The sequence below is a fragment of the Drosophila mauritiana genome, chromosome 3L (assembly GCF_004382145.1).
Source record: "Drosophila mauritiana strain mau12 chromosome 3L, ASM438214v1, whole genome shotgun sequence".
Classification (NCBI taxonomy): Eukaryota; Metazoa; Arthropoda; class Insecta; order Diptera; family Drosophilidae; genus Drosophila; species Drosophila mauritiana.
Window position 1 is genome coordinate 5,349,981 of NC_046669.1, and position 10,675 is coordinate 5,360,655.

The 10,675-nt window shown below is 42.1% G+C and overlaps 1 protein-coding gene across 1 annotated transcript; it reads right to left on the bottom strand.

Annotated features, from left to right (window-relative positions):
• Positions 1-2,728: 2,728 nt before the first annotated feature.
• Positions 2,729-10,017, bottom strand: LOC117140020 (fatty acyl-CoA reductase wat). The gene is made up of 11 exons (XM_033302751.1): positions 9,939-10,017; positions 9,276-9,637; positions 9,040-9,168; positions 7,547-7,666; positions 6,870-6,968; positions 6,566-6,722; positions 5,209-5,398; positions 4,650-4,793; positions 4,084-4,203; positions 3,014-3,277; positions 2,729-2,851 (listed from the first exon to the last, which is right to left on the bottom strand). Exons 1-11 carry the CDS (start codon positions 9,961-9,963, stop codon positions 2,740-2,742), a joined length of 1,722 nt encoding a protein of 573 aa, XP_033158642.1. The 5' UTR covers positions 9,964-10,017; the 3' UTR covers positions 2,729-2,739.
• Positions 10,018-10,675: the final 658 nt, after the last annotated feature.

The following is a 10,675-nucleotide window of genomic DNA, read 5'->3' on the forward strand; positions in this document are numbered from 1 at the left end:
ACGGTCAAGATCTGTCCTTTCGGCCCTGGTTACATATGCAGAAGGACCTACCTGAGTGACTGCAACCAGCAGCCATTCTGTGGTCATTTGCCCAAACCAAACTTGACTTCTACTCCGGCCTGAGATTTTCTGCAGAATTTGCAAAAAAAGGACAGTACAAGGAGTAGCAGATGAGAAGAGAATGTGAAGGGGGTAAAAATATATCCACAAAATGCGACGGCGACACAAATCTTCTTTATTGCTTGCTACGTTTTGCATGCACAGCTCGTCCGGCTACACTGAGAAAAATTGAAAGAAAAAATACTTCTTACTCCATTATTATTATGCATATTTTTCAAAGCCACATTATAATGTCTTTAGACATTAAACTGGCTTTTACGTGGTTTTCTCATTCCATCTTTTATTTTATCAAATAATTAATAATGCTTGTAGGTTTTCCGCTCACTGTCCTTGTGCTGCAAGTGTGAGTGTCCTGCCTCTGTCTGAGGTTGGACTTTGACAAGAGGACATTAGGCTGGGTCCAGGACAAACAACTAATGGCCTTTCGAGGGCATTTTCCTGGTCACAGGTGCTCAGGCTTACCTTCGGCCAGGTTGTTTTAAATTAAAAATCTATACGAAACGCAAAAATACACAGAATACGAGCGAGCAACATGCTAAATATTCTTAGCATGCTTGTCCTGAATTTTTGTGATTTATGCCTGGGTTCCATTCAATAACTTTATTGGTTTTGTTCGAGTTTTGGCGCTGATGCTGATGGTGCTGCTGCTGCTGCTGGAATATTGCTCATACGCCGCATTGCCCGCCCATGAGCAGCTCAGTGTCCGCATGAGCGGACATTCTCTAATGTTGACTTGATTATCAACACTCGCTGCACATCTTGCATGCTCGCATCTGTATCTGATGCTGCATGTTGCAGCTGGCAGTTGACAGCTGATGATGTTGCATATTTCCCACTGGTCGGTGAGTTTTTGGCTCCACTCTGTCCAATGCTCGTCGGTTGGCATGACCGGACTAATTATGCTAGGCTGACTGTGGAACTAGAACTGGTTCGGTATTTCTCTGCTAAAGCACGCATTTAAATTGGATCGAAAATGTGTAATAACGTACGAGTTCCCCATACAAATTAAACACTGTAATTCGCTTGATTAAAGTTTCAATTATAAAATATTTTATTTTGATAGAGCAAATTAGCACAATTCGATATACTTAGGCCCCTTTATAACAATCCCGAGCTGTCGATTTTGCCCGCTCCCGCTCACACATGTCCTTCGGGAGCCTTCAGATGCACTTATGATAATTTTTAAGTATTTTTCGGTGGCCCTCCTGCAGCACTTACCTTATCAGGTGGCACAGACTGGAGGCTGGATGGAAGCTGGTAGCTGCACTATCAGGTAGCTGGGGCAACTCGGTGCAGCCAAGTGGTAAAAAGTATTCACATTAATTCAAGCAAAAATAAATTATAAAGGCAAAGGGCCCGAACGCCCCCTCGTTGTCGGCGACTTTTCGCTGCGTTGTGCATTTTATGACGTTTAATGTTTTTCTGCTGTCAGCGGCAGAAGTTGCAGTTGCTGCCGGCGTCGACGTAGATGCAACTTTTAACTCTTTTTTCTGCGCTGCCGCGTTGAGTGCATTTTGTTGATTTATAATAAAATAATGTAAAAATATTACACAATAATGAATGCGCCGCGACGCCCTTCTCGCTTACTCTCGCCAGCTCCTCGCAGCCTGCTCTGTCTCTTTCTTTGTCCTTCTTTTTCGGGATGAAATATGCAACAAGGAAATGCTCGAGGTGGAAAAAAGTTGCAGCCAAGAATATGAAATATGCGAGAAATAAAACTTTTAACTAAAATTATATATGTATGTGGCCCCAGCATACATATATCCACTTACATATGTCGCTGATGGTAGGTGTGTGTTTGTATTTGTCATGTTGTTTACGTTCACTTCTTGGCCATTTTTCTTTGTTGGGAAACTACACGGTGTATTTTAGCGGTTTGTTGGACTACAATTCCCTAATATCAAAGGAATAGTATTTCACCCTATTGGTTATAATGTGATCTTTAATAATCAAGCCTAAAAATCCTAAGCAAAGTTCTTAGTTTAGTTACAATCATTAATCTTATAATTTAATATGCATACATCAAGTTTAAAATTTATTACGACATAAATTATATAGATTGTGCAGTATTTGGCAATAATTTTTTAAATATTTTTATTTACAATTTTAATTATTTGTCTTATATATTTTCATTGTTTCCCTAGCATAACAGCATTAATGCCATATCGTTTTGGGTTAGAGTATCTGGCAACTTTACCCACAGCGACCGCTAACTTTCCCGCACTCAAAGTCAACACACACAGCTCACATTTTGATGCGCTTCGAGATCATGGCGTCCTTGCAACTTTATCGCTCCAGAAATTGCATCATATTTCACGGACCTCGGCGTGACAACAAAATATATATGTATATGTGTATAAGTAATACCTCTACCTACTGCATATATGTAGCAATGGAAAAAAACCGCTCGCGTAAAGTTCCGAAAAGGTAACTTTACTTACCAGGCACCGTGAGGGGCCAACTAAGACGTCTGTCAGCGGGAAAGGAGGCGAACGAGCAGGGGACAAAAGTTGTCAAAAGTTCCGCGCCACACGGCGTATGAGTAATGCCAGACAAGAGTCAGGTACGCTTTAAGAATCGCACACTTTTATTAAGATTACAATTTATAACGATGCCCGTTCAGAGCGTAATCTTTGGCATAATTTTGAAAATCCTGAGATAAACTCTGAGCATGCACATAATTAATGAAAGACCAAATGTCGTCTTCAGCAGCGTGTGCAAAACGAGCATCCTGAGCGAGTCCAGTTACAGATGCATCGCAGAAGCGCCGGGAGCAGCATGCAAAAAACGGAGTAAACAAAGTGTAATTAAAAACTACTTAGCGTCGGACCAAAGGACCCTTCCAACCGCCTTTCGCACTGGTCCTTGAGCCAACCTGGTGAGTCAGACCCACCTGCGATAAATAGTTCTGCGCTGCTGTAATTTATTATCGTTAGCGCTATCCTTGAAGAAGTAGCGCCTGATGCCGCTGAGGTATGAGCGGAAATATTCGCTCCAATTAATCGTCGCAATGTTGAACTGCAGCACCGAACGCTCCTCGCGTGGCAGCAGCTCGTTCAATTCGTCAATGTTGCGATGGGCGAACTTCCACTCCTTCAATCCGAACCAAGCCATCATGTCGATTATGCGAGAGATCTTCCCGTACGCCTTCGCATAGCTGCACCGAAAGAAATCATGGGTTCAATGCAGAGCAATATCTATATAAAATAATAAAGCTGCGTTTCTACCGTGTACGTGCTAGATGTAAAAGGATATCGAAGGGATGTTCAACTGATGGTATCTCTATGTGCACAAAATGCATGAAGTGTGTGAGGGGTAGTTAGATGCAGAGATTGTTGTCAATATGTTTGCTAATTGGGTTGAGCTTGAGTAGAGGCTGTGGGCTCTGCCGGGGGTCCACCTACATAAATAAATGGCAAAATGCTGAGGCTAATGCGCTCTAATTGCAATTTGTTAAATATTACGTATACGCTCGGAACTAAGAAGCTTGCCAAGAGGGTCGACTGAATGGAAACAACGAACTGCCATTGCTCTTTCTTTTCAGTTTTGTGAAGTAATTAAATCAGATTTATTGATTGTCCATCAATATAATCAAATATATAACATATTAATATTATATAGTTCTATCTTACTGAGCAGAGAGCTAAATTAAATAAATTGTGTATAGAACATATGTTACCCTAATAAATCCTCTGGATTATTTATCCGTGGCAAAGTCCATGTTAAAAACTAGGTGCCCCATGGATACCCTGAACAGGTCATTCAATTGCCTTTCCATGTACCATTTAAAACCCATTCAATGTAGCCAACCCCCCGAAAACCCACACACCAACACCATTGCCACCTTTGCAAGCGTATTCTCAATGGGGGCGGTGGCGAGGATGGGCGTGGCAAAGGGTCGAGCATGCATGTGTGGGTGTGTTTGTGCGGAGAGCAGCTGAATCGATGTGTGAGTGTACTTACATGCGCTTTTGTCCGGTGACCATGGCAATTAAATCTAAAATATAAGCTGGGATATTGTGCAAGAAAAATGCAATTGCACAATGCAGAGGCTTCGATGGTATTATAACGTACGAGAAGCACCTGTGACAATAATGCGGTCGATCGCAGGACATGAACGTGTGAGTGGGTGTGTGCGTGTGTATGTGTGAGAGGTCGTGGATATAGCGATTCCAGCGATTTCGTGTGGCATTTGGGTTCGATTTGGTTTAGTTGGCAATCCCCAGTTCGTTTTATGTTTCCAGTTTGTGTACGTTGGTTTTTAGGTTGTTTGAGCCAGGTTTTTTCGGTTTTTTATACCGAATTTCGTTCAGGTTTCGTTGTTTCAAGGTATTAGCAGAGCATAGATAAATTTTCCATTCACAAAAACATTCGGCAATATTTAAGCATTGGATTAGACATGCATACAATACGGCAGCGGTTCGTGTTGATTTTTTTTTTTAGCGAGAACAAAAATTCAATAAAGAATATTTATTTTTATACCAAATAGCAGAATGCTGCCGAATGCACAGTGTGTGGCATAAACTCACCAAAGCGCCTTGTCGAAAGGTTCGTGAAATCCTTTGCGCGACAGATGCATATATTGGCCCCAGGTTATGTTGTTCGCATCGGACACGTAGTTGTACACGGGCAACTCCGATTTTCCATCCACTTTACTCTCGCGGAGCTTAAACCTGCAGGCACAAAAAAAAAAGGATAACTTATTTGTCAAAAAGAAATTGATTCAACTATTTGATACGCTCCTTTAAAATATAAATATAATTGCTTTATAAACCTTATTGTGTGGTTGAAATCTTATTAAGAAAAGACTGAATAATATGCACCAAATTAAATTGAACACCCTTGTTTAAATGCAAAAAGAGGTGATCTTTTTTTCCGGTCCCTTGACATTATCACCCGCGACCTTTGCCCTTCTTAATTTCTCCGTCCGTGGTATTTGCAAATTTCCACCTTCTTCCTGTCGTTTGCAAACAAGCGAATGCTATCAGCTTGCGGTGTAACTCTTTACAACTTTTACACATCCTTTTGCGCCGCTTCAGCAGGATGCTTCTGTGCTGTGTGTTGTGTGCTGTGCGCTGGAGGACTAACCTTCGAGCGATATCCCAGGCGGTTGCTATCATGGCATTCACCACATAATCGGCGGGCACCATGTTCGCCTTGCAGCTGGCCTTGCCGTAAATGCAACGGACGAGTCCCCGAGCGGACCAAGTGCATAAACCTGATGGCCCGTACAAATTATCAGTCCAGCCGGGAAATGGATCCTTGTACGTTGACATTACTGCGAATAAATAAGAATTAATGGCTGCTTTGTTCGCTCGGCCAGAGAATCGCAGTCGCCGAAGGAGGAGGATTTTTACTGTGCCGGGAGTATCCATGTTGATTTTCGCCAACGTCAAAGCGATAATGGTAGGGACTGGTCCAGCAGCTCGGATCCCAGCCACCAATGCCACCTAAGCCAACTCATTCCGAACTTCCCATTCCATTTGCCATTCTGCTAACTGATATGCCTGACTCCCAATTGCAAGTTTTGGACTTGATTTTTTCAACCAACACTCTTGGGCAACAGAGTTCAAAGGATATATCGTCACTTGACATTTTAAAATATTTAAAATATGTTTAAGCAAATATTTGTTAAATAATAAACATAAATTGATATCGCACATAAATGTACTTATTAAATATTTCACATATTTAATTTTTAAAAGAGGTTAGGAACCCTAACAATGAGTTTAATTGCGTTATTTAGCAGGTTAGGAAACCAAATAAATATCTCGCTGATTTAAGTAATAATTTTTGTATGAAAGCCACTATTTTAGGTTAGAGTATTTCGCTATCTACCAAATCATCCGAAAATGGTCCTTTTTCCATTGCCATTCTCGTTTGCACAGGCAGCTTAGGATGCAACTGCATGAGGACGATGCTTTGGCATTTTTGTGTTAAAATAAATGAAAATTTGTTTGTGCTCTGTTCCTCGAGAGCTTCGGCAGCCAGGATTCCCATTCCTCCAGCACTGAGACGTTGGTAAACCAAGTCAGCCATCCTCTGACTTTTTGTTACGTTTCGTTCGTTACGTTACGTTGCGTTTTGTGCAGCACGAAACAAAGAAGCAAACAAAATCACAAAGAAAAAAAAAAAAAACGAAATATATAAACTTTTTCCACATGCATTTATCTGGTAAACCCTAAGAACCCTCCCCCCAAATTCACTGGCTACCAAACGAAGACAACTCTGTTGGCCATTTTTCACAAAATTTTAAATATTCCTTTTGTTGCCACAGAGATCCTCCGGGGATCTCTCCCTCAAATGGAAGGAGCTGGAAATGTTTCTTGTTTGTTTTTGCTTACACAATGGCTGCCCTTGGGTATTTGTGCTAATTATCTGACAATTAGTTTGTTAAGTCAAGTCTGCAACCGCAATAAATATTCCCTCCGCCCATCCGACTCACCTATGGGCGGTCGAAAAATACCCGCCGGCATGTGGAATGCCCGATGATTCACCAGATTCTCGGCACACTTCTTGGTCATCGTGTAGGTGTTGGGCATCTGGCCAATCAGGCAGTGCCGCATCTTCTCCAGAGTTTCGTCGTCAAATGTGCGGTAGATCTGCAGGAGTAAGAAGTGGTGGTGAAAATTCTACCCAGCTTAAGGTTGTCTTTAATGAAAAGGTAGATTATTATTTAAGTGATTTTAGTTTGCTAAGTGTTAAGATTCCGTTTGAAAGATATTAAACTTTATGCTAGCATTACCAACCTGCATGATTTTTTCGTAGCCAATTTCGTTCTCGTACACTTGTTCCTTGATGAATTTTCGATTGCAGTTGCAGTAGAGTGTTGAAATGTGCACGAAGGACTGTGGTTTTTTCCACGAGGAAGAATCCAAATGGGGGACCATCGCAATCGGAAGGGAAACACGCATGTTGAATGTTGATTGAATTGTGTTCGAAATTGTTTGCCCGCCAACGCCGTAAAATATGAAACACCCAAATAGTTGGGAAAAGGGAAAATTTGGGGAGAAAAGCGGGGAAAACACAGCACGTAAATGTAACAATTCATACTCAAATATTTTTGCATTTATTCGGCAACGGGAATTATGTATTTTGGTTACTTAAAAGCGCGATATGCGAATATTGAACCTTTATTTAACCATTGTTTATTTCCACTAATGGAAGTGCAACCAATGCCAGTCATGATGGGTGGGTGGAATATAAAGTCGGTGGAAGCTTTTAATAGGCTTTTAAATTATATGCATGGAATCGGTATTGAATGGCAGTGTATTGATTGCTGATACATTGGTTGGTTCAGAATGGAATATTGGCGGGTTTTCATGAATCATTGTTTAAACAAGGCATGATTATAATGGATTTTCACATAATGTTATTTTTGTTGAGTGGTAAGTACCTTTAAAAGAATAGTTTGCAATCAACTTACCTTCAAGTGCTTCATTTCCATGGCCAAGTCGAGGATCTTCTTCGTTCCCAGGACATTAATGTCAATGGCGTCGCTCAGTTTCTCATTGAATTTCACTGAAGCCACAACATTAAAGACAATCTACAGGCGAAGTTAAACCAGACCAGAAGAATTGTAATGCATATTAAAAATGAAAAGAACAAAAAGGGAAGAGCCCAGTAGCACAGAAATGCTCATGCAAAATGCACATGAGATTCGCATACAAAGCAGCATCAGTCAGAGTTGGCAAATATCTAGTATCTTAAAGATTGTTACAAGTCTTGTAACTATTACTAGGCAAAATATGTGTTGAAAATTATTTCACAGCTAACAAATTAGTATTAATTCGTGGCATACAGTATTATTCGAGTTGGTATGAAATAATATTTTCAGTTTGGCAAATAAGTCTCTATTGTACCCCTTCCATCACTGTTAATCGCTCAAGCTGCGATCTGGTGGGGAATTGGGGCTGCTCTGCACTCCATGTTATCCTGTAAGTCAGCACACAGAATGCAGCAGAATGAGCGGTGGCAGATGGAAGCGGTCCTGGAAACAGGACGCTGAGGCGGGAATCCTGCAGTGCCACGCGTGCATTGAACATCGACAACAAAGCAATTTCAGCTCAAAACAGTGCAAGCGGACTCTAAGCAGACCGACCAGGCCTGAGTGACTTGTATGCAAAATGTTTTTGCAAACAGTACGGGAAGTTGAGGAAAATAAAAACGACCAACGGATGCGGACGAGGATGCAGATGCGGATGCGGATGCGCCCGGATGGCAGGACAATGGCTCGCGCATGCCAGGCACTTGAAGCATGCACAGGAATTTTCATTTATTTATATATTGTGTTTTATAACCACCAGCAGGCGAAGCAGCAGCACACATTTTCACAGTTTTACGTGGCGGTGGGTTTTTCAATTTTTGTTCAAAAGTAGAAAATATATACATATACATATGCACACATCGTGTGCCTCTTGTGATCAGCAAAACAGAGCAGAAAAAATAAGGGGCGAGAAACGAAGGAAATAAACTGACTGCCTGGCTGGCGTTGTCGTAAACATTGAGCCTGCCTTTGGCATGCAGCGTTTTACGTATACGTAATGCGGCAACTAGGGTTGTCGAGGGGCACGTTGCGATAGTTCGAACACTGAAAGAAATGTTCTATGCTGAATATGCCAGCTAACAAGATTGGTATCTTCGTAGTGCCCCCTAATCTGTGGAATGCCATCTAAGATATAAGTATCATTTTGTCATATTTCTTGCAAGGTTAGTTCTCCTTTCTCTAAGTGTAAATAGATAGTAACAGACAGGAATCGGGGGAGCCATCCAGATAGGCAAACACAACAAAGACCCATGAAAAGTTTCTCACACAAAAAGTCCATTGATTGAATTGCCAACAGAGGAGTGGTTGCGGTGGATTGAAACTGGCGATGGAGGAGGGGGGGCCGGTGGAGCGCATCAACAAAAGTTACTCACCTGGACCTCAGACGAGAGCATTGCTCGGTCGGCGGAATCAATGTCCAGGTCGATGGCACTGTAATCAGCGCGTATCGGATGCACCTTCGCCAACAATTGCGGTGACTCCTCGCGCATCCTATTGAATATCTGTTCGGAGGCAGTGGGTTGGGATTTTATCCGATATTGTCGTGGCCAACGGCATGGAATGGGTCGCCGCCTGTCAGCAGGCTCCCGCATCCTGTCCTGACACTTACCGATTCATTGAAAAAGCCCTTCAAACGCTCCTGCACGCTCATGTTGTCCTTGCTGCGTATCAGCATGTAAATTTTACGCAATCCAAACGAGCGAAGCAATTTCTCTGTTAACACTTTGCCCACGAAGCCCGTACCGCCCGTAATGAGTACGGTGGCATTGCTATAGAAATCCGTAACCGGTGTCGCACTGACAGCGGCGGCGAAGGGGGTGCCACTCCCATCGACGCTGTTTGTTCTTGTGCTGGACGACGCCTCCTGGAAGAGCTGCTCCTCCTCCTCCTCCTCCTCGACGTCGTGGCCACTGGCACACCCATTGCTACTGCGACGCGAGGAGCTGGTGGACGAAAAGGCCTTGCGAGCAGCTATTGGGTGGATTACGGAATAAGTATAAAGCCAATCAGTTCAAGGACCTTTTAAGTGCAGCTCGGAATTAACAGAATTACAAGGATAAGATGAGTTTTTCACTTTCGCAAAGGTTTCCAAAAGTATGCAACAATCTACGAGCAGTTTGTTAAACATATGTTTCATTTGCTGCAATTGTTATATCACAATACGTTCATGTAAACCAAGTTCAAAGATGTTAATTGTCTCTCTTAGTTTTAATTAATGAAGTATGCTGAATAGATATCTAATATATGAGTATTTATCTTAAACTTTACACACTTTTACTTGAATTTGCCTCGTGCATGACTTCAATGTTGTTTTTTATGGCTTATCCAAAAATCGAACCGTTCACTTCAAGGGTAAAAAGCACATTGACAAGTTTTCAATTTCAATGCGACTAAAAAGTTGGATTTTAATCAATAAACGGCAGACATGTATCGAAAAGATTTTCCCACCGCAAGTCAATTATATTAATATGAAGTACACACGATATATATCCCTTGTAGCCCAATTATACTATATCTATTTGTGTGTCCAACAAACCCTGCACTTTTCCAGCGAGCACATCCATATATATATATATATATATATGGTTTAAAATGTGGACCAGGGGGTGGGTGCGGTTTGGGGGGCATGGCTGACATTGTGGTTGCATTTGACCTGATGACCTGGGCGCCGGATGTCTGGCCAAAAGGGAGACGGCGGGTCCACCTGCTCTTTCACTCTCTTTCCATCCGCTTGTTGAGCCATTTTAAACAATGTTAATTATTCAATTATCAACAGCCAATGCGGCCACGTCCGTGTGACCATGTGTCCTTCTAACTGACAGTGTGTGTGTGTGCGTGTCCCCATCCGTGTGTGCGTGTCCATATCCTCCGTCATAGTCACAGTTGGTCCTTGTTCGTCGCGTGAGCAAGTGCGCAGCATATGTTGTTTGATTGCAAGCGAAAAATGAGGCTCAAGTAAAACGTGCACAGATGCACCATCGAAAAATTTGTAGAACTTTAGATAACTTA

What these genes read in the sequence shown, in the direction of transcription:
- LOC117140020 (XM_033302751.1), bottom strand. Translation starts at nt 9,963, where the DNA reads ATGCACGAGGCAAATTCAAGTAAAA. An exon ending in GCTACGAAAAAATCATGCAG is followed by an intron (nt 6,723 to 6,869) that starts GTTGGTAATGCT and finishes TTACTCCTGCAG; the next exon opens with ATCTACCGCACATTTGACGA. An exon ending in CCTTTCGACAAGGCGCTTTG is followed by an intron (nt 4,204 to 4,649) that starts GTGAGTTTATGC and finishes TTATTGTCACAG; the next exon opens with GTGCTTCTCGTACGTTATAA.